At 41.7% G+C, this 25250-nt stretch overlaps 1 protein-coding gene across 1 annotated transcript; it reads right to left on the reverse strand.

The window, feature by feature from the left end:
* Window positions 1–12782: 12782 nt before the first annotated feature.
* On the reverse strand, window positions 12783–16492 carry LOC139297012 (leucine-rich repeat-containing protein 24-like). Its single transcript, XM_070919590.1, has 4 exons — window positions 16331–16492; window positions 15169–15447; window positions 14623–14791; window positions 12783–14029 (listed from the first exon to the last, which is right to left on the reverse strand). Exons 1-4 carry the CDS (start codon window positions 16490–16492, stop codon window positions 12783–12785), a joined length of 1857 nt encoding a protein of 618 aa, XP_070775691.1.
* Window positions 16493–25250: the final 8758 nt, after the last annotated feature.

Raw genomic sequence — 25250 nt, forward strand, 5'->3', positions numbered from 1 at the left:
TCAGCGCAGTGTCTATTGTTACTCTTTGTAACCGAATGTATTTTTTTCCCCATTAGTTTACTGCACACAGCACATGCTTTATTTCCACTGTCCACATAATACGTACCACCACAATTGAAGATATGTATTCTGCTCGCTGCTTTCCACATGCAACTGGTGTAGGCTGGACATCTTACAAGATATATATATATATATACATATATATATATATATATATAGGTATACCTCTCCTGTAAGATGAATTCACCAACATATAATCACTTGGTCTTCTACATATTTGATTGTTTATTTCTCCACTAGATTTGTATTTATATAGATTAGATTTAAATTGAAATAATACATTTACAGGTCCATTATATGCTGATCAGTTTCAATGAGGGAAAGAACTAATTTGGTACTAAATATAGGGAAAACAGAGACAACGTTTGTCGTTGTTGTTTGAGTTAAACCTGCCATAACAGATTTTTGGCCAGTTGGGGGCAGCAGAAACAAGAGAACACAAGTGATCTACCATCTTTTTAGTTAACATTGCGATCTTGGTAGCTAATCGCACATACAGCTGATGTGGAGCAACATTAACATTCATTAGGAGCCGTGTTTGTGTCCCCCTGATGAGTGGGAGTCCAATATTGTCTCCTTTTCCTTTCAATATCTGGCTCTTTAGCTACTAAATGCTCCACCATGTTCCCCAGCTAGCGAACTGCATCTGTCTGCCGTTCGGTTCTGGGTAGGTAGTGTAGGGTCGGGTTTTTTTTCTGGAGCTCTTCCGCTGTAAACACCTGCCAGCGGCGGCTGAAAACAACGTTACGAGAGCAGTGACAGTGAAACAAGACAGTGGGCCGTAAAATTAAACACTTATTGTTTTATTTTTAAGGCCCACAACTTCACTGAAAAGAAGAAATGAAGCTCCGTAGAGTTGAGAGAAAGGGTAGAGTGTGAAACGTCCTTTTTGTTTTCCAGAGGAATTTCCTAGAAACAGCTAATTCAATAAATAAGATATGGAAAATACAAACTATTAAAACATTTTAGAGTCCTTTTGGTCTCTTTGGGCAGACATTGACTCATGACCTCAGTTTGTCTAAAATGCTGGCTACAGCCCTGCTCAGAAGTCTGCAATGGATGCCCCTGGTTTAAAGATAACATTGGGCTCTGCTGAAGATGGACTGAGACAAGATGGTGGGAAATGTTGTCAGCTCCAAATTGTTTGGTTTGCTGCTTCTAACTGAATAAATAAGTCCAAAGTGAATGAATAATAAGTGCAAGACGGTGGATCTTGTCTCCATGGAAAGCCCACAGGACTGACAGAAGTACATTTTCAGTTTTCGTTGCTGTTTTAGTGGAACTAGACTGCAGTGTTTATTTCATAACAAGATAATGAGATGGCTAATTAACACATTTAGGCATGAGCTCCAACAGTTTTCTGTCTGTCTGATGGAAAACTTGCGGAGGCAAATTCAGACAATATGAACATTGTTATGAGACACACCTATTTTAGGAGAGAAGCGAGCAAATGAAGACAGAAACCATTAGAAGTTCACAAATTAACTCTGAGAGAGAACGGCTCTACATTTCATGCTTGAACTGTCTGTTCTTGTACTGCAACCTCAAACGACGTGTTAGAATTGTAAATTGAACGCGCTAATGAGACGGCCAAGAACAGCTGTGGAGCCAGCTCGAGTTCGGAAATCTCAGAAATAACTTTGTCTCACCTTCGTGTGAGGAAAGGCTGTTTTTGTTGTTTGTGGTAGAGAAAAATACAATTTGGATTTGGACACATTCAAAGATTCAGTGGTCCTTTGTGGTGCGATGTAATGCTTTTTTTTTGTCGTGGCTGTGAGTTGTTGTATTTCATGAACATAGTACGGACATTTTATGATTTTATTGTAATATGTATCTTTATGATTACACGCCATCTAAGACGGGAGCCAACAACAACAACAACAACAACAACACGTGGCTGTAGTGCTGACCACAGCAGACTTTGAGCTCAGAAAAGAAAAGAAATTTAGGGTGAGGAATCTGATATGTGACAGAATTCAAGACTATTGGAAATGCATGGTAAATGACTCCTTTGTTAGCCGTCTCTGCTCGTAGCTTACTTTGGCCTTATTTTGATATTGTTACGTGTTTTTAGTGTAGTTCAATCTGTCACCGGACTGGTTTATGTTTTATGCTGTACTCTCAGCCAGGCCGCCCTTGCAAAAGAGGTTTCCAACCTCAGTGGTCAATAAATGCTAAATTGAAGATTCTTTGAGGTACCACTACATCATTTGTCTTTTTCCATCCCATTATAATGAAACTTTGTATGCAATAACTTTTGTGGCTGTAATTAATATTTAATTTAAAATGTCATGGGAGTTGTGAATCTTTCACTCTGTCATCCTCATTAATGATTGGATACTTGGCCATTTACAGAGGGATTTGTTCTTTATTAATGAAATGAAATATTTGCAGTAATACATGTAGGCCTGTGTGGTGAACATTTTTACCTGTTCTATTGTGTAGAATGCAAAATAAAAGTATTCTCTTCTGTCCTATTATATGTATTGTGTTCTCTTCTATTGTACTCTAGCCCCTCTAGTCTGGTTGAGTTTCACCACTGTCTTCATGTTACAAGGACTCAGTCATCAATCTAAATGCGTTTCAAGCGGAATCAGTTCTGCCACTAGATGGAGGTCAACCCTCTATGAAATATGTTCTTTCCGTTATGTATTGCTGGTGTGTGTGTGTGTGTGTGTGTGTGTGTGTGTGTGTGTGTGTGTGCGTGTCTATTCATGCACAGAAAAATGGTCCTTTTTTTTCCTGACCAAACACCACCACAGACGTTCTGTGGAACAAAAGTGAAGAAAAGCAGGAGGCGGTCGCTACTCAACACAGAGCTCTATACAGAAAGAAACAGCATGTGTGTGTTTTCTCTCCATTCAATATGAAAACATTTCAGTTCTTGCCGAACATCTACATGCATTAGAAATTACATTTCTGTAACCTTTCCCTTGAGTCTCGCCATTTGAGGGCATCAACAATCAATACATTTGTACTTACCTTGTGCGCAGCTGCTGCAGATAATAAGGCATCAGCGGGAAACATGGAGGGCCAGGGTGAAGGATAAGCAATTCTTCTATGCTCTGTGACAATTGGTATAAAGGCCAAGCATTGCACAAGCATGCATAGTCCCCATTAAATTTTGCACTATTCTTGTTCACCCGGACCCAAGTGGACAGGAGGATTAGGATGCCTCTTAATTAGGATAAAAATAGCTGAGTATACTGCTGTTTTGGGGACGGTGGTGGCTCTCCATAAAGCAATGTAGTAGTAGTGCAGTATTGTTCACAGGTGTTATATTATTTGTTATTGTGTTTGACCATGTTGTAAAGCAGAATTTTATTCTGTGTCTAGGTTCAGTTACTCTGTCACAGGTCCACAATAAGCTGCGTGGAGAAGGAGGCATCATTTCCCTCAGTGTTTCTATAGTAACGGTAGGTTAAAAACAAAACAAAAACAAAATGAAATGGTACCTAGCTGACAGATGCTGTTCAACCACCACTGTGACTAACCAGAGTGCCTCTCACCCGCTGAGAGAGCATGACAAGGCTGGAAATAAAGGGCACAGGCTGGTCCTGCTCTGGTGCTGCAGATCTGAACTCCACTCTGTACATGCCGTGAAAGGTACATCTCCAAACCATCACTTCAAGTCAAACCTACTGTAGAAATACTTCCTTATTTTGTCATTTTCTCCTCTGTGAACATGAGACAAACTGCCATTGCGTTGACAAAATCTGTCCACATGCAGACCCACAAGGTGAAAAGAACACCAGTCCCACAGTAGTGGCTGCTAACAAAATGATAAAACCGAAGAATTCAACCAGTTGTTTATGTGGATGCTCCTAGTGACGACAAACATGTATTATAGCTTGTTTACTTGATTTGTTTGTTCTAGCTTCAACAAGGACGCGAAGTGCAGCCTTTTATTCTGTAAAAAATATCCAATGTAGCAAACGGGAGCACCTTGAGACAATAAGACCATGAACACTGCCTACAAAGAGCAGTCGTCAGTGTGAGCTATTTCCTGTCAGAAAAAGAAAATGTTCTTTTTCAGTTTGCTGCAGAAGAATTATTAAATAACCTTGTGAATGGATGGTTGGAGTTTTTCCTGTCCTGTTCGGTAATGTCTTAGTATTAATAGGTGTTTTCTCCTACTTTGCACCAACTGTATTCTTATGTGGTCATTGTTAAGGGAAAAGGCTGTGGATTCTGGTGTGATTGTGTACAGTTTTATAAACAAACGTGAGAGTTTTTTCTTTTTCTTAGCACAGACTGGTGAGACAGTTCTAGAGAGATTAGCTGTCAAAGAGGACCTAAGATTGATCCCTGAGGAACACCACAAATGCAAATGCAAATGCAAATGCAAATGCTAACATGTTGTCAGAGCATAATATGTACAAAACAGAGGCAATGAATGAGAGGCAATCCATGATCGTCTGTTAAAATACCAATACGATTTTCCCTCGCAGCTCACGGGATGCCATGAGATTAGAACGCCATTTTATTATTATTTATTCAAATGCTACATCCTGTATTTACATACAAGGACATTTTAATATAATAAAATAAATAACAGTAAATAAATCAATATTCCATTGTTGTGCTGCAGACTGAAAGCCAGCGAGAAGAAAAGTCATAGATATTGTTTAGGTAAAGGTAACACTTTCTGTGAAGCCTGTCATAATTGACTGAAAAATCAAATGTCAGTCAATCCAAATGTTATAAAACGTCAGTATTATGATGCACTATTATGACTATTGTAATGTCGAGCATGAAGTTCATTCTTGACCTTGGAAACAACAGTAAAACCGGGAGTTGTCACCCGCATGACAACCGAGTAAACTCATTAAGGAAGGCAGTGAGATGAGGTTGAAGGCTTTGGAACTAGCGAGCAAGAAGTCCTTGAGTTAAGACGCAGTTGGCAGAACACAGCATGTACCTGACTGCCTTTGGGAAAATGAGTGATGCATTATCTTGGAAATATTTGATCAAATAATGTGTTTATCGTGTGTTAATGATGTTGTTTGTGTACATGAATGACTGGTTCCAATGAGCCAGTGAGTTTAGCGATCTTCGGTCTAGCTAGCTAATAGGCATAGTAGTAAAAGACAAGAATTACTTGTCATGATGATAACGTGATTACAACGCCTAGCAATCAACAAGCCAACAGCAACATTTGATCATTTCAAGAGGCACACATATTCTCAACAGTAACACAGTAAAAAAGGTACAATAACAGAAGTGATCTTTGTTGGTTTGTACTCCAGCGCTCTTCCCTTGCTGAACATTGCAAACATTTAAGTGGCATCACTGAGGTCATTTAACCACTGAGTTACTGAAAGAACATTTGAAATGATTGAATGAGAATAGCTGCTTTAAGGATGCTGTGTCACAAACATCTGATCACATTTTTTGCCCTGATTGAATTGTAATGTGTTACAAATATGCTTATAATGCGTCACACTGCAGCACATTCATTTCAGGTTCTTCTGACATTTAATTGAGGTTATGCTTTAAGCCTTTAATAGTAGCAGAATAGTTGCTTCCCATTGAAACAGCCATGGAAAATGCCAGAGGAAAAGAGACTGTTCTGACCATTTATTGATGGGGCTACGTCAGGGTTCAGCTCCTTCAACAATGAGGATTGTGATTTTAAATGTCACTGCCAGCGTGAAGCAGCATTCCGGCAATGGTTCAACTGGGTCAAGACGCATTGTATTCTCGACGTCTGCAGAAAATGCATAGCGATAACAATGGGCACTGAGTGTAGACGGAAGCCTATCGTGCATCTGACTTTGACTGTCTCTACTTTCCCCCCCAAAAAGAAGAAAAAGACTGAAATATTCACCATCTGTATTCTATAATTTGGCACTTACACATCAGCAAATATGAGAAAATGGTTCCTGAAATGTTTGGGCCTATTTCTCATTTTAGCAGACATAATGCACAAAATGGAACCTAATCGAATAAAACATCAACTTTTCAAATGAGCTGCTGCCTCTTCCAATGTTCTTGGAAGTAGACAACATGCTGAACCACTTTCAAAAGTGGAAATTTGAACACTGTCTTCTATATTTAGAGACAGAAAAAACACCAGAAGTATAGTTGATATCTATATTGCTTGACTGAGCAGCGCCCTTGACTTATATAAATCAATTATCTCTCAGGTCGGACTTTGAAAAGTTTGATGTAAGTCCTAACAGTGCCTTCGCTGATAATGTTAGATTTCAGAATCCTATCAAATATATATGAATCCCTGATATTGGTTATTTGCATATAAAAACCTTTCTGATCCAGAAAGAAGATTCACTTGCTGAAGACTGTGCACTGCTGACATATGCTGCATGTACAAAGTGCTGTCAAACTCCTAAAATGTTCTGCATTGGAGAGTAAACTGAAATAGTTAATTATTCATAACAGAAAGATACAACATGATGTTTTTATATTTTGCAAAGTGACTTTACAAGTCCTCAAAACATACGTTTAAATTAAGTCATTTATCACTTAACGTGAAAGTTTACTTGCATTTTTTTTTTTTTTTTTTTTTACAATAAACTCCAATTGTCATAAAATAAAATAAAACATAAGTAGAGTCTTGTGGGGTAATGACCCTTGGCAATATTAAATGCCTCACATCTACAACCCCCTGCTAGAGAGAAGATGCTGAAGAAAAGAGAAGCACACAATGGGATCAATATCTATTTCATGCTTCTGTTGTAGCATTGGCACACTACAATTTATTGGTGCAACAACTCAATTTTGACCCGCTCTGTGTGTATAAGTGGATATTAAGGTGAGTTTGGTCATTTAGAGGCTGATGGTGCCCATGGGTTTTGTTTTATGTTAAAGTCGAGAAAATAACAGAGTAATTTTCTCATGAGCTCCAGCTCAGCAGGGGCCCAATGTTTTCTGGGACAATGCACTTTCTGTAGTGCTCTTGTTCTGCTTTCTCAAGGCAGAGCTGCAGTGTAGCACGCTTAGAAACATTTTGTATGATTAGAGAACAATGAATTATAAAACATTGCTCTGCATATGATGTTTAAATACCGGATGCATTTGTATCACTAATGTCATTGCAGATTCACCACCCACTCCCTCTGCCTGAGGGATGCTACCACTGTGTAGAACTGTGGCGGACTGCTGAAGAGATTACATGTGATCTGTGCGTCTGTGAATTAGACACTTTTAACCCACTTGTGGGTGGAGGAACAAGCTTAAAACACAATATCTTTATAAAGTTGATATGGTGTTAGCAAACAATTTCCTATTTACACATCCAGCCGACATGGACCTATATTAGAATTCATTTGGAGTCATTTTTCTGTACGCCTAACAATGTAAGCTCAAAAACCCTGTTATGCCTGGCTCGTTCAGGAGCACAGCAAAGAAGGGAGGTCCACACAGCAACCATTTAAGTAAACAAGTCATTTATCAAAGGTAACTCAACACTAGCAAACTATGATAGGTGAAGTCAGCAGTCAATGGTGAGGGGTGAGTGTTTGATGTTACAGAACATCTTAAAGGGTTAAAGATATAGAGACATTAAGACATGTACTTTTTATATGCAAGGGATTGTTGTTTTTGTTCTGTTTGTTATTTTAATGCTAATGCCTCTATTGAAGAATTACATGGTGCTGTGCAACATGAGACAGTTCTCCTCTTGGTTTTATGAGACCTTTTCAAATCTCGTTAGCTTTATATAAACTCAGAAATGCGTATGATCAATCAAAATGGCTGTTATTCTTCCCAAAAAGCTGACATTTTTAAAATGTTCTACCTAACAATAGCAGTATACTTGGTACATGACTTCCAGTGACAAAGCAATTGACTTTCTTGTTAACCTCTGTGAACATATGGATTATGTTCTGTCTATGGCCCATTTGTGTCAGTGGTCAGCATTAGACTGAGTGGAGAAGAGGAAGGCAGCATCGCTGTTCAGTGTTCAGTGACTCGATACTTAGCAGCTATCCGAAGTGCTGCCAAGGTCTGCCATCCCGCACAGCCGTTCACATTTCACTATATGACATTCGCCTGCTGAGGGATGATGGGAAGGAAGCAGCCACCGTGACGGTGAGGGATGAAGGACACACGCTGGTGCTAGAATATCATTTCCACAGTGTCACCAAGTCTACACTTTACTTACAGTCTACTGAAACCAACGAAGTGGGATAGGAGATAGAATTTAATTGTAGCCAGTTTCAGTCTTCATCATCACGTGCAATACGTGACATTTACTACAGTGATCCCCAAGTCTGACGTACCCCACAGCCCTGTCAGATGAACTCAAGTACAATTTTATGAACACCATCATGTTCCAAACGTGTTCATTCGAATTGATTTTAACACCATTAATTGCATAAGGCTACTGACCTTATGCTTTACAGCAACAAGGAAGGGCTGTTTCCATAGCGGCACCAATTACATCAGTTCTTACTGTTATAATAGTCATGGCGACTGGTCAATGTCTTGGTATTTATGTTTGATTATATGTTTGCAACAATATGATATCAAAACAGGATACGTTTTTTGATTGTGGTCGTTCAAACCGTGTGTTAATACAACACTTCTTCATCCAAAACACAACAACGTAAAAAGTAGCGGAGCTGCTCTACAGAGTTTTATACAACCTACAACCAACCAACTTACCTACTCTGTACCCACTGGCAACTGGCACCACTGTAGAACCCCTGGTTGGGAATCACTGTCACATTATGCCAAGCTGTTGAACATCTCTGTTGCTGATAACTGTCAAATGCAGAATGACATCTACTCACTGTTAACGACTCATGATTGGTAAAAAAAAAAAAAATATTGTATACAATAAGTTGCCAAAGGTCTACTTTCAAGCAAAACTATACTTTCTATTGGGAATTGCCATCAAACAGTACCTTGAAAAACACATTGTTAACGTAGAGCTTGAATCAAAACACAAGGGGGTTGATTGCTGTTTCTAAGGAGTCTACCGTGGCTACACTTGTACACATGTGCATTCAATCATTTAGACGCCTGCTCTACCACATGTATTTTACATGAATAAAACTGTTAAATATGAATAGGTTTGAATGGCCTCACAGTGCCTGGCATGATTTTCAACATCATTCAACATAGCATCAAAGCTGCATTAATCCAAAGGTATAATGCAATTCAAGGTCGACATCTGTGCACAAAGTCAGTGACATCGAACATTAAGGAGAAATTTGTACAAACCCTTCTTCTGGGCAAACCCACTTGTAGAGGCCAGGTAAAAAATGCATCAATAATTCAGTACCAGATATCTCATATTTGACCTCATACGAAACTTCATTCCCCTGTGTTGGACCAAGTTCGAAGAGAGATGAGAACTGATATTTGAAAGACGGTAGATGGGTTCAAAAAAAAATCAGCATCAGTACAATGAGGTCTCACTCTTCCCCATGTTGAATGATGGGATCACAGGCAACCTTTGCTCTAAAAAGGGAAACCAAAATCGGATTGGTGCAGAATCCCAGCTTCGAAGATTGGTATGTATCCATTTTCTATGTTGAGTGAGCGTGTATGACTGTACAGTGTTACTCAAATTGTGTTAGATTTTCTTGCTTCCTCTTTTTTGAAGAATGTAATTGGAATTTTAATGTTGACAACTGTCCTTGAAGAGTTTTAATACCCAAAACCAATACTGTAATCTCCCCCACTAGCATATAAAACATATTCAGATTTTGAGAACAGCTCTAAAATGTGTTTTCCAGATTCTTCTAAATCTCAAGCCATAGACCTCTTTCTGCATGCAAAATGGTTGAATAATCCACTTACATATCCCATATACAACGACCTATGTGGCATTACAAACGTGCTAGTGCATTTTGGAAAAGGTAAAACACGTACTATGCTTCTAGGTGAGGTGCTCTTAGCAGCAGCAGTGCATTAAACCTTGATTTCCACATTACTGCTATCATTAGTATTATTTTTGCATAATTGTCTGGCTGTTAAATCATTATTGGAGGTCTCTAATCAACAGCACGCACCTGCAGGTACACTGGGGGGGATCTTTGAAAATAATGTGGACTGAATAGAGGAGGTGCACACTGTATAAAAATGAAACAACTATTAAGTGCACTGAGCATGTGTGCACCGGTAGAGGTGTTGTACACGATAACAGACACACCTCAAAATGACAATCAAGCTGTCAGTCTCACCAAAAACTGAACATTTTGAGCTTTTGCCAGTGTGCCCATGACAACCATTGTAAGCTATGCTTTGTTGGACATGTAATGACACAGCCTGGGAATTGTATCACGGCAGGCACAAAGGAAATACATTTGCTTCACAGGACAAGTGGAATAAGGGTATTTCACATTTCATTGTGCGAGATGGATTGCATAATACATCTTCAGCTGTGATAAGGAGCTGTTGTGATGGGCTTCGGTCAGGTCGGTTTTTTCCCAGTGTTGGGGAATGTTCTACTTTTGTCCCTGGTATTAGCTCAGCTGTTAGGCTGCTATTGTTGAATCCGTATATACACTGTCATCTGAAATTCACTGCAGAGTTTTTTCCAGAAATGTCAGACAAAGATTTCTCTCTGTTCATCACGCTGAACTCTGGTAGGCGCTACAGGATGCCTCTGCCTACACATAATGTATATAAGAAATCATTTCTTGCCACAGGCAATTCTTTGGTATATTTATACTGTCAGTGTTATGGCTTGTGTGTGTGTGTGTGTGTGTGTGTGTGCATGTTTTAATGTTTTAATGAAATGCCAGATGGACCAAGGACAAATTCTATGGTGATTTACCACTAATATCAATACCTATTGATATTCAAAGCAATAGCTCATTTTTGGAGATGTTTGACTCTTTCTTTTATTATTACATATATAACTTGTAAAGAGCTTTTTTTTTCTTGTCTGTTTAAAATCCACTTTTTTTAAAATCCACAGCAGGAGTTGGGTCAATCAATCAGCGTACTTAATGTGCAGGTCCACGCAATGCTTTGTTGAGCTTTGGGAGCTGCAAGCCTTTATGGTTATGTTTATGTATCTTCTCAGAAACATAATTCCAGCTCAACTGACAGAAAGAAAGAAAAAAAAATACATTGCCCAAAATGAACGCCTCCTTTAAAAAATAGATTTCTCTATGAATGCTCACCTGGATAATACCGCAAATTATTGCAATACCTTATCTTTGTATTAATATATGTCAAACAGGTCTGTCAAATTGCAAATGGAAAGTTTGCCACCATTGAAACAGGTTAAAGGTGCATTGCCAAATCAAGTGTTTCACTCCATTTAACATACTGGTATTGCGGCGGTGCTATAAAGTATTGTTAATAAAATACAATTTTTTGTTGGGGAACATGCCCTTTAGTTATGTTTCTTATTGAGTTTTCATAAAATGACCATGGCATTTAATGCAGTTGTTAGGATACGACCATAAAAACTGAAAGCAGTCATTTTTAGTATAGATTGTTGACATGTTTTTGAATGAGAATCAATATGGCTCTCGGTCTTGGTATGAAGCACAGATTATTTGGCGCTTCAAAAAACATTTCCAATAGCACTCTCCTGTCTTAGTCCACGAGTAGCTGTGAAAGCACACCTGATACCACAGTGCTTAGCAGCAGAGGGAAAGAATAAAGAGTTTATGAGCCATGGACCTCTCAAGGACCAACCTCTACACAGTGACTGAAAGCCTCAGTCTCTCTATAAAAACACATCTTTTGCACACACCTGCTACATCTCATGGGTGGAAGGGAAGAATATGAAGAAAAACAATAAGCTTTTACAATACAGTTTGACTATAGAATTAGCAGAATAGCTGTGTTAAAGCTACTGGTTGACCAGTTGAAAGAAAAGAAACACTGAATCTTTTAAAATACATTTTATTATGTAGAAACTGAAGACAAAATGTACAATATTCACATTAGAATGTTTTTTTACAGACTGATGTCAATGGAAATAATTCCACTGAAGATTCAATTTCAGGCAATGGAAATGTTAATTCCTTGTTCTAGTGTTGCAACAAATAAGTAGAAAAAACACGCATGTTAACATCAAGGAATACAATGCTATGGTAGACATGACTTTCTGCTGCATTCAAAATGAATCTCTTTCAACAAATCCACCCACCTACGCCCACTCGCACATATGGGCAACGACAATGCAGTTTCAGTAAGAGGATCGGTTTAGGTCTAATTCTAATGGGATCTGCAACAGGGTCCACAAAACAACTGTACTTCACAGTGAAAATTAGCTTCATTGTATTTACACAAAACACCGACAAAACACACAAAACAAAACCGAAAAAAAAAGAGTAAGTACAAAATATGAATCACTGTTTTATCCATACTGTTAGTTGTCACTATGTGCTGCACATTCTCAGCCTCTTTTGTGAGGATTTAGATGAACTGTCATAATAACCATTTCTGATAATGTTAGCCACTTATAATTTTCTTTAAAGGGTTGATTTGGAGACAGAAAGGTATGGTTCAGTTGCTATTTTGCCTTTAATTATCACTGTCCATCCCTCTGACCCATCTTAATGACATTCAATCAATCAGATGAGGATTGAAACATCTACAATTCCATTAGGATCTCCAAGAGGCTGATTGTGATCCAGGTTGCCCCCAGCAACCACTAGCTAAGAGACCCTCTCCGCTTATTTGAAGACCACATAATGATCTGATGCTTTAAATCATTGCACCAAGGTGATTTCCTTTAATGTCTTTAATTAAGTCCATCAACATGTTGTTTCCTGTTAGAACACAATTTAGCAGTGGATCTCGTAGGCAACCTGTGATCCGAAGAGGAGGCTCTGACTGAGGAAGAGCTCTTCTGGGTCTGTTGTTAGGGGTCCCTCTCCTCCGTCTGCTGGGTTTCTGCAAAGCCCCATTCCGCCTGATCTGGTCAGTGTCTGCACTATTTCGTGGTCCAGGAGAGCCTCCTTCATACCCTTCTGCTGGACAAACCCGCTCATCATGGGACACCTGGATGAAGTGGAGCCCAGGACAGGCTTGGTTCTGTTGAGTACGTACATCTCATGGCCGTGGTCATCTCGATACTCCTCCAGCTGGGCAAAGGTGGTGGGTCCATCGGAGTAGTCGTTCACGTAGAGGATGCTCTCTTCCTTGCTCGTACAGTAGGAGCCTCCTTCTTCTTTGTGGTACTGCTGGTGGCGAGTGTAGATCATAATCAAGAGGAGAACGGCAGTGAGTGCCAGCAAGGAGATGCCAACAGCAATGGCAGTCTGTGTAGCCGGGCCCAGAGCATTGAAGTCCATGCTGTCCTGTTCATAGAGCGGCTCCTGGCTAACATCCAGAACCTCTGGCTGATAGAAGGAGTTAGACGAAGAGGAAACAAAGGGGTGTGTGTTTAGACGAGGCCAGAACTGGGAGGAATATGAAGAAGAGGACATGTTGACAGCCAGATGAAAGGTAACTCTAGCTACACCACCAGGGTTCCAGGCTTCACACTCGTAGCGGCCAGCATGTGCTACAGTTACGTTACTGAGGAACAGCATGCCGCTGCCCATGTCCGGATCAAAGCTGTCCCTCTCGCCACCCTCTTCAGTCCCACGCACAAGCCCCTGGATTCCTCCAACACCTCCGACCTTGATCCCTCCACTGCTGGGCAGGGCTGTCACCACTCCTCCAGCCCCAGGCCTGAAGAGCTCGCCATTGGGTCCCAGCTCTTGAACCAGGCCCCGAGGTGATAACTGGGGCTTGCCGTGGGAGGCTTTCTTCCAGGTCACCTGAGGCTGAGGGTATCCCGAGGCCTGGCAGGAGACTCGGAGGCTCTCCCCGAGTCGCACAGTCAGGTGGCTGGGCTCGAGCTGCACCACAGGGGGGATGCAGACCAGGCTGTTGGGAGCCACCTCCACCAGGCTGAGGTGGGAGAGGCGAGGTGGTTCAGAACACATCAGCCGGCGCTGTTCGGCAGAGCTCAACAGACGCTGTCCATCTTCGCTAATCCAGGTTCTCAGCCATCCCAGAGCACAATCACAGCGCCATGGGTTCTCTGGAGGTCAGGAATGGAAGCGGACAAGGGAAAAAAATTCAAAACTTTACTTTGAACCCCAACTTTTAAGCCAATATGGCAGAGAATACCTTAAACTTAAAACATCTACAATTCCATGACAACTGAGCATACTCCAACTGCTAATGAAGATAATGTGATAGGATTGCTCCAGAAGAGCTGCTAAATGGACCTTGAGGTGATATTGTTTGGTAAACAAATTAATTTTTCTTATGATAATTTACACTTTGTTTGAGCGGTTTTGGCGTCCATTGTAGGACTAATTGTCCTGGATAGGTGGTCCCTTTTTCAGAGGCTGTTCCTTCAGTTTATTCTTTAAAATGGTATCTTTTTTTTCAATAAAGGTTTATAGTTGGGTGAACCCATTGGATGTGTAAAATATGTTTAAGGACACTTAATTTTCATTGACAAGAGCCAAGGTTGTGGTAGTGCATTCTCAGGCAGCGTCAGTTTTTCAAAATTGTGGTATGGGAGCATTTTTCATGGCACTTTGACTTAAATTCAATCTTGGAGAATTATGTCATATTACAGCAAGACATAATGTGCTCTTGGAATTCTGTCCCCACTCTGCATACCTGTGACACGGAGCACCTGCAGGCTGACGAGTGGTTTGAGGGATGAGGGTCCCAGGGTGCGGAGGTGATTTCTGCTGAGGTCCAGCAGGGCCAGAGATGACAAGCCAGACAGCGCTTGCTCTGCTAGCAGCTCTATGCTGTTCTCCTGCAGGTGGAGTTCCTGCAGACGCTGCAGACAGCAAAAAAGACATGAAGCAGAGGAAGGAAAATGTGAAACGTGCAAGTAGAGGAGGAGGAATAGAGGAATAGAAATGTCAAACGTAAAGGCTATGACTCAATTCCACCTGACTCAGTCTGTACTGTGTTACTGTATGGTGGGGATTAGTCAGACACGTTGCCATGAATTGGATTTACAGTTTCAGACGTCATTCTATATAATCCATGAAAAGGCATATTGGAACAGCTTTAGCTTTGCTGGCAAAAGCTAAGCTTTTTTCACTTTGCACCAAAAAGAGGGTTAAGGTTTTTGGAACACTTAACAAAATGAGCATTAAACATTGCTGTCCATCCATCCATCCATCCTTTCCTTTATCTCAGCTCACCAACCTGCAGTCCCTTGAAGGTGTAGTCCTGCACTCGAGTGATCTGGTTCCCAGCGAGGTACAGGATCCGGAGGTGCTCCAGACCCCGAAACATGTCTGGGGTAACCAGGTGGATTAGGTTGCCGTTGAGGGCCAACTCTAGCAGCTGCCCCTGGCTGAGAAATGCCCCAGGCTCCAGGGCTGAGATGCTATTATTCTGAAGGTAGAGGTAATGGAGGCTGCCCAGCCGAGTTAGGTCCTGAAGACGGATCTGCATTATACCATTGTCCTGGAGGAAGATGGTCTGTAGGGGAGACAGGGCAGATGAAATTAGTAGAGTGATCTCAAATTGATTGCAATAGAGATGCAGAGGAGGGGGACGTGATGTTTTTGTGTTTTGTTTTGTTCAAGAAAGTGAGCGTGGCCTGTTGTAGTGCTCTGCTCACTGGGTAGAAACATTTATCAACCATGGAGAGATTACATTAGCAACAGGGCTACGTTGAGAGCTATCTGCACTCACAGGGCTGCAGAGCTTTGGATATATGTTAATGTGGGCAATACAAACAGTGAGCTAGTTCAGGGTCATGATAATGACTCTGACAATGCCAAGTGCTGCAGAAATCACAGACCTTATCAGCAAACATCTTCAAACAAAAAATGTTTGAGTGATTGGAGCTACACGAGAGTGTGTGTTTGATCCATAATGCATGGCTGTTTGCTTGATTGGTAATGTGCATTCATTGGCGATGTTTTCAAAGAAGCGAACACGGGCCATGAGGTAAAGTAGGATCGACGAGATAGACCTGCTGATTGAGGTTAATGGAACAATTTATCCGGGACATGCTTTCCATTAATATTCATGAGCTGCAGTAATGTTGGGGGGGCCTGAACCCAAGAGGAAAAGACGGTGTAATGTTAAACATCTTCTCAACAGATGATCAGAGGGTGTGCGAGAGTCACTTTCTGAGCAAGAATGAATAATTACACAGCCAACTGCGCAGCCCCTCCCTCAGGCTTACATCAAAGAGGGTCACAGCGAATTGATTAACCACAATCATTTCAGGGTAATAAGAATGGATCAGAGAGGGAGTCAACTGTTACGAAACCACTGATGCGGTAGGGGAGGGGGTCAGCTGCAATGCAACTGGCAGCTAGTGCCCTAACTTATTTTTGATTGGCCAACTGACCTCAGTGACAGACGGGACACCCTGTGGGATTTCTTTGATCCCAAGAGATCCGCACTCCACCGTGAGGCTGTAGCAGCGACAGCCGGAGGGGCATCCCAGAGACGGTTGAGGGCTGCAGGCCAGGACAATCAGGACAAGGCTGGAGAACCACGAGAGGGCCATGGTGGTTTTACAGTAGACCTTCAGAGACAAAACCTGGAGAGAGACGGGGGAGGGAAGTAAGCATCAATCACTCAGTTACAACAACAACAACCCCTTTTTCCTTCATTGTAAATGCAATTCATCCTCAAAGCAAAGACTGACAGTAGGTGCAGATGCATTGCATAAGCAGATGACTATGAAATGGCAAGGGAGGATTGAGCAGCATAAGAGTATCTCCTCATCCCTGCCTGGTTTCCATTCGACTGTGTCTATTCAGTGGAATTGCAGCAGCTTCTATTATGGGCTTCAATTAATTAAAGATGTGATAAAAGATGTGCAGGTTGCCTCAAGGACCTCTCTCTCTTGTCTTTTTAATGCATGCGCAAACACATTCACACTCTCCCTCTATTTCCGTCTCTCTCTTTGTCTTTCACAGACACACACACACACACACACACACACACACACACACACACACACACACACGTGTAAATATGCAGCAAAGAGGCAGAGGCTCTGTTTTGACCCCTATGATCTCAGAAAGCACTCCTAATCATTTGATCAAAAACATCAGTGTTGGCTGCTTGCTGCACCTCACAGCTATATCTTCCTTTGATATAAACCCATCACTGAGCAACTCATCCGTGCACCTTTTCTTTATTCTTATTTCTATACAGCCCGGAAGGGATTTATTGTTCTGCTTGACTGTTCACATCAAAACGACCTCAGGCTCGCTGTCCAACATTGTGTACTTCCAGCAGTGTTCACAATAGTTCATCGGTGGCAGATCGCATGAAGATACTGCTGAGCTGGAGACATAATACATGTTGAAATGTCACACTGAGCCCGTCATTCTGCTTCAGTGACAGCAGGTAGATTTATTGTGCTTTGCTGAGCCTCCTGCCTCAGTTCCAGAGAATCTTCATCCAGCAGGGAAGCAGACGTCTCATTGATCCAATCTAAAGTCTCACATTGTTATAAAACATTCATGCGCACCCCGGCCGCGTCTGCGTATCCCATTAAGCTTGTCTGTCTTGTGAAATCTCAAGTTTGCTTAAGATTGCAGAATCACCCAGACAGATAATTGATAGCATTTACATCTCGCTCTGACTGATTTGGAGATCGTCTAGTTTATTAATTATTAGAATGCACACAGATCTCATTACGGCTAAGTGATGAAAGGGTCCTGTGCCTGAAATAAACTGTGACTGATAAATATTCAGTTTTGCAGGGTGTTTGAACTGTTCTGTCAGATTGATATCAAGCGTGTCTCATTTGTAGTGCTGTAATCCAGACCAGTAAATTAATACCCAAGCACAAAAGCACTAGTATCACTATTTCAGCAGCTGGGAAGTCTGTCTCAGCGCAGCCACACTGCATTATTGAGCAAATGAGCAATGAACTGGATTTTAATATGGCATGTTTGATTTAGAGCGCATTTACGAGGATAGCCGGCTAGATTAATACAATGTGACCCACATAAGCTGTTCAATCTTCTTCTCTCAGCAACAAAAAAAAAAACAAAAAAAAAACAGAGAGACACTTATTAACAAAAGCATGCCATTTCCTCTCTAGAGCTCTCCAAACAAGCGTGGAGAGAAATTATGTGTTGCTATTGTTGGGGAGAGAAAGCGCAGAAATTGAATTTTGAATAAGGCCTTGGTCTGTCATTGAGCTTTTGTTACTTCTCAAAGTGAGATGACTTTTAAATAGCTTTGACTTGACTTGAAAAGTGTCAGAAGGGAACCAGAGAGGGAGATGCTCGCCTGCCCTCGGCTAAGAATACACGCGCACGGAACAGGATGCACAGTCTGATATTTGTTGTGAGAATATGAGCCCCAACATCAATGCAAATGACACCCTGCCAGGAAGCGAAAATAGCTTATGCATTTCTCTGCTCATTTCGGCGCTGCTCTGTCTTTTAAAAAGCCTGAGCGGCAAATTGTGCCACGCACGCAGTGTTAGCACAAGGCTGATGAGATGTAGAGACAAGGATAACCTATGGAAGTTGTCGGGGGTCTGCAAACATGGCAGAAAATAAAGCAACATTCGTGGGAGCGAGGTTTCTTTAAATAAAGCTGCTCGTCTTACAGTATATGCTCCACTCTTCCAGATTCAGTGTGCCCTCACTGTGCTCGACTCTCATCTCTTTTGTCATGCTGATGTGGGATTTCAGTGGTAAGAGGTCAATTTGTTCATTTCAGTCTCAGTAATCCCCCGTGGAACATGCGTAATCTGCACAATCAGATGCTTGTTAGCTAAGCCGCTCTCGGCACTGTCGACGTTTTCATAGAGGGGGCCTGCTTTGTTTGCTTTTTGAAATTTAAAAAAAAAACAAAAAACGAGGTCAGCAATATGTCTCTATTGACTGTGTGGAAATGTGGAAATGTGGAAATGTGGAAATAGGATGATTAGAGCTTAATATTGTGTGCATAGATCTGAGTGTTAAAAAGGCGAGAGTGGCTGGGGAGACCTGCCAGGGCAGATGTCAGTCAACAAATGCCAGAGAGAATCTAATAAAGTGCACGTCACGCCGAGCCTGTTCAGCATTCATTATCAGCGTTTACCTCCTAACATGCATCCACACACTGCCGTCTCTGCAAACATTATTTCGCACTGGACGTCAGAGCAGATTGGAGGCTTGTTTATTTGGTTATTTCTGAAATTACAATTGTCTCTTTATTCTTGACACAGCGGTTTGTTTTCACGCCCCCCAAACAAATCATCCTCCGCTGAACAATCACAGCCTGGCTGGCCAAACATTCACGGCGCAGAGATATTCCCCTGCATAGAGCTGTTATGATTTTCTCTTATTTTTCCCAAGGAGGGGAGGTGTTGACGTGTCAGAGGTGCAGCAGGCAGACAGAGTGCTGGAGGCACAAGCAAAGTTCACATCCCTGCGCTGCCACCGGTGCAGGTCGGCCTCATCCGTTGTTATGGTAACTCTTGTTATGAGGGAAGGTCTGCGCCCGAAGGCCAGGCACAGTTCCTGCGAGCTGGTCTTAGGCAAACAACTCCGCAGAAATACTGGCTGTCATTTTTGAAATTGCTCACAGGAACCTGAGCTATGTGATGACCCAGAGTTAAATTGTAAATTCTCTTTTAGTCCAGCTCTCCGTTTCTCCTTTTTTTTTTACCCCCCTGCTCTCGCCCTGAAAGCCTCCATCATTTCTCCCTCTTCCCCCGTCTCTGACCTCTTTCTCTTCTCATCTCTCGTCCTTCTGCTCTGACTGGCAGGTGCTAAATCATTTGTCTCAGAGCATCCTTTTGTCCACAAATAGACTGAGGCCAAGGCGCAGGGAGAACACTGTGGCACTAACCCAAGAGTAGCACGCTGACTTTGAGCGATAGTTTCAAGCACACACACACACACACACACACACACACACACACACACACACACACACACACACACACACACACACACACACACACACACACACACACACACGCTCATAAACATGCCGAGCACGCCTACAAAGTAGCACTTGTACACAAGCACAGGCCACCAACATTCACACGCGCACACACAGGAAGACACACATGCTTATGCACTCGCACATCCTGCCGACAACCAGCAGCAGCCATCATCCTTCACAGACAAGAGACCAAGTCAGATACAAACTGGCAGCCGCATACGGACTCTCACACACACTCTCGCACGTATTTTTGTGTCAGTGTTAAAGGAAGCTCTGCTCAGTTAATAAGCCTGCATTGATTTCTTTATTTTTCCACTACTACTCTGTCCAGCTGGGCTCCGCAGCCATTGATTTTCACCATGAAAGCAGATGTGGAAGGAGAGGTGGGGAGAGGGTTGCGTTTGTAAATGTCTGCATTGAAACAAAGTAAATAAGTGTATGCTGCTTATTGCTGAGATGCTTGTGTGTGTCTGCATGTAGCTCACTGTCGGGCTCCCTCAAGCAGAATCACCCTCTGAGCAGCAGCAGCAGCAGCAGCAGCAGCACTCTGCCACTTCTCTCAGCGGAGCATTTAGTCTAAAACCCTCACTCCGTCTCCCCCTGTGCTCAGACCAACTCAATAAATCTTTGCTTTTTAAGAGTTCATATGATAAACCGCTGTGGCAGGTCAGCCTGCAATGTAAAGACTGTTGTTGGTGATGTAAGCTGACCAGCAGAAAGGCTGAAAGGTTACTGATGAACTGCACAGAGGCTCAAAGCAACCCAGAAACTACACAGGCTACAGCCTCTGTGCACTCTATGCACAGTGGACAGCAGCACGCTCTCACTCCAGCCATGAGTGGAAGGATTTAGAAAAATGAACATATATTGTCTGGTGAGGTACAACAAGTTTTTGTGTTCCTTGCAGTTCAATTTGATTTGCGACTGATAATTGGGAAGCAAAAGCACAATGGCAACTGTATGACTGCATAATCAATACCCATTTTCCACACAAGATTTACTTTTATGCTCTCGCTGTCCAGAAAGGGGCGATTGTAACGTCACATCATCATTGCTCAAAGCCTATAAAGAGCTTCTAAACCTCCGTTAGCCTATTATGACTTTCTTTTCCGTTATTCTTTCTCCAAAATCCAGTTCTTCGTCTGCATGACTAAACAGAGGCAGCACCGCAAACGCTGTGTAAAAAATGTGTGACTTTCGAAACAACCAACAAATTACACACAGAAATCACACTGATTTTGGAGATTAATATATTTATGCAGATAGAATTAATATAATAAAAAAATAGGGTACCACTTTCTAATAAGGCTCCTTTAATAAGAGACAACACAATTTCTGAAATTGTTTACTAAATGCCTAAATGCAATGAGTGACAAAGAAACACAAATACATTTTTCACTTTAAGACAGTAGTGTGTGTCAGAAATTGTTTATAATATGGAGAGGATTACTCCTGTAAATATTGGGCATCACTTTAAATACCACACCCTTAAATAATGATACACGATTTGTAAATAGTGACTCATGGCTATATCAATGGTTAATAAGTATAAGCCAGTTATAAGACATTATTAAGGACAGCTTCTGGGTTCCCAGGTTATGAAAAATGCCTTTGACTGATTGGACTGCGTGCCGTTTACCCTCTGGAAAAGGGCTGCTGAAGATCTAGACCAAAATCCATTTATCAACATTGTCATCATTTATAACAGCCAGCCAAAGGGATTTTTTTACAATCTGGCAACACAGAATGTTTTTTGTTATTGGAGTGTTACTGATCTAAAAAGAATTAGTAAAACATGTATTAACCATTCATAAAGCCATCAGTTACAACAAAAAAAGGGTGCCTTATTAGAAAGTGGTACCCAAAATGGACAGGAGTAACACTCTGTACATCGTTGACAATCTATGATAACCCCAACTATTAAAGGAATAGTTTAACATTTAATAATACGCCTATTCGCTTTCTTGAAAAGAGTTAGATAAGAGCCATACCACTCTCATTTGTCCCGTACACATGAAGCTACAAACGAGCAGTCGGTTAGCTTAGCTTAGCATAAAGACCGGATATGGGGAAACAGCTGGCTTGGCTCTGTTCAAAGGTAACAAGATCTGAGGGAAATAAAAATGACAAGTTGTGATTTTACAGGGGGTTTTATTCTGGACTCTGCGCAGTGACTTCCTGGAGACTTGTTGCCTCTGTGGGGTTGCCAGGCAACCAGCGGCGACTCCAGAAAGTGGAATTTTAGGTGGATTTTTAAGTAGCCTACCTTTGGACTAGTCAGGCAGACGAGTCAGACTAGCTGTTCCCCCTCTGTTTCCAATCTTTATGCTAAGCTAAGTGAACCACCTGCAGATACGAGAGTGGGATCGTCTGCAAGAAAGCACATGAGCGCATTTCCCAAAATGCCAAACTCCCTTTAAAATGACGATTATGCACATTTGTGGAAAGTGAATGAGACATCAAGCTTTTGTATATGTGTGTTTTTGTCACCTGCTGACATTTAGTAAACAAGCTTCATAAACTGTGTCACCTTTTGAAACATAACTGTCAGTGTTTTCTGCTCTTCGCAAAAGGATGTCTGACACTTTACTCCCATGTTTTCCCCATGACCCCCACCCCCCCCACCCCCCACCGTTTTCAAATGCCAATTTTCCTCAAACATGCACCCATGCACGCTGTCCATCCTAATGGTCTTGGTCGGTTGATGCAATCGATTAGAGCAATTTCATTCACAGTAGCTTCATCTGATGGGCTGCAGAATTTATGAGTCAGTGGATTATAGCCGGAGCAGAATGAGTGCTTTGATTTTGATATTTCTTTTGCTCCATTTTCAATCAATCTGGTTGCACCCCACTTCTGTTCCACCCATTCCTATATGTCACGAACTGGGGGGGGGGGGGGGGGGGGGGGGGGGGTTGGGTTGTAGGAGCGTGTAGTAATGAGGGAAACAAAAGTGGACACACACACACCAATCACATTTGAAGGCTGCTCAGTAGTTTTGTTTCACACTGTAATGGATGGATGAGATCAGACAGGTGGGAAGATGGATGAAGGGGAGTCCCATCCTCCTCCATTGAGAGGCAGAACAATCCCCTTTGTTTTAATATTTTCCCCAATTTTGATAGAAGTATTCACATGAATGAATTTGTATTTGATTTGGTTTTCTTTTAAGCGGTTGCGTTATTGTATTTCCCCTAGTGTTCCAGATGGGTGAATCTGAATTGTAAATATTACTCCTTCTTATGGCAGTTCAGTTGAAAGCGCAAATTTTACTCAAGCAGCAATAAAAGTGTGTGGGAAAGTGTGTGTGTGTGTGTCCACAAATGAAATGAATGCTTTGCAATGCTTCAATAACGATTGCTTATCATCCCGCTTTATTGCATTTCAGTAATATTGGGTGTGCAGTAGCGTCTGCAGGAGTGAAGGATTGAATCCTCATAAATTATGTTTCTTTGTTGCCATGGATGTGACAGCATCTGCTGACTGCAAGAGATGATGTCCGATGTACGTCAAATTACACTCTGGTATGTAGCCTATATTGTGCTTATCTGGGAAGTCTGGCATATAGACGGGAAATAATGAAACTGTAAAAGTAATCCGTTTTTTTCCCCCTCTCTTCTTTCTTCTCTCATGCATTTCTTATTCCAGCTGATCTTTGCCATCCGCCCATATCGCTCTCAAGACGAGCCAGAAATGGGGGTGCTATACAATTACAGCCAAGAGAGATTTCAGCCGTCATTGTCTGGCAGACAGTAGCCAATGAAAAATTAAAGATCTCTGCAGGCGTAAGAAGTCAACTTGTCCATACGGATCTGTCCACACAGACGGATACCCCACCCTCGGAGTTAAACAAACGAGGTCCTATCTAGGAGCCCGCTGTTTGGCTCCTCGCTGCTTCATGTGCGGAATGGCAATTAACCAGAGGGATGTGCTTTAAAACTCTGACATTAAAGAGGCAACTGTGATACTTAGAAGTCAGAATGAGAAAGCAGGACGGTCTTCCTGCAGGGACAAACAGTGTGTAATAGTTAACTTGTAGTGACCTAATCACTCTATATTCCTCCTGGCATCTCCCAGAGTGTCACTGTAATATCCCTGCCAGATCCCTGTAGGGTGTGTGCTGTGCTCAGCAGTAATCTTATTACACTTACATTTTTTTTCCATCACAATGGTACTACTTTAATATTCCCGTGTGATTTGAATACACATTGGCTCTGCAGTGACATTGGAAAAGTTTGTCTCTACGTTGTATTCTCCGACTAAGACAGCTGTTTTAGTGCTGTAGTGCTGCAGCATGGTGGCACGAACTGTGGACAATCACATGTTCTGGATCACTGCTGTGGTGAAATTGTGTTCACATAATCATATCGTTTTAAATGAATCACCTCTTGAGTCGTGTGTTAATGAGAGAAACAGCAAAATCATTTCAACAACGGAAACAGCAGCCACACAGTGAATCCAACATTTGAGATGGTTTTTAAAAGGTCAGTTTTTGATTGAACTTGATGCTGTTGTTTGTGGTGCTGTTGAACGGCACAATGTTACATACATACGCTCAGTGGCCGCTTTATTAGGTACACCTGTACCATCCATTGCAATCCAATGCAACAATGCTCTGCCATGAAGTCTACTTTTATGACACCTAGTGCTCAGTATGTGTTGACACGGTCATAGAGGCGTTACATGTTTAAGCATTGAGATCATAGGGATGGTGTTGTACTGGACTGCACTCTATTGAAAGGTGTTTCTAACATTCTGAGCCCCTCATGTATGTAAATCGGAAGGACAGAAAATTAGAAATACTCTAAATATAACGTGGGGCTTGCACACACACACACACACACACACACACACACTAGACTATTGACTGTTAACTATCAGCATGGAATAATAACACTAACTGGATGTGTCCTTAATTAATTAATTGGGGTCTTCAGTTTCTGCAGTTGTTTTATTGTATTGCAACATACTGAGAGACATTTCTAATATTTTGTCCACCCCATTCATATCAATTCGGGTCTACAACATTTTGGACTAATACCAGCCACTGACCTGTATTGGACACATTTACTATTAACTATTAAAAAACACATTAACTTGAAATAATGAGGAGATGTGCTTCTCAGGCAGCGATTCTCTATTTTTGCGGGGTTCGGGTGCTTTCAGGGTCAAACAACGACGTTTCGTTTCACTTGAACTTGTTTCAACGCGATATAATCCTCGCCACAAAACACAGAAGAATTCAGACCTTTTGTTCCACTCTCATGCTGTAATCTGTGCAAAGTGCATCCGCAGACACTTCTGTACTTCAGCGGGCATAAAAACAAAAGCAATCCTCCGTCCTGTGCTCTGTGGGATTA

This window comes from Enoplosus armatus, chromosome 14 (assembly GCF_043641665.1).
Source record: "Enoplosus armatus isolate fEnoArm2 chromosome 14, fEnoArm2.hap1, whole genome shotgun sequence".
Taxonomy (NCBI): Eukaryota; Metazoa; Chordata; class Actinopteri; order Centrarchiformes; family Enoplosidae; genus Enoplosus; species Enoplosus armatus.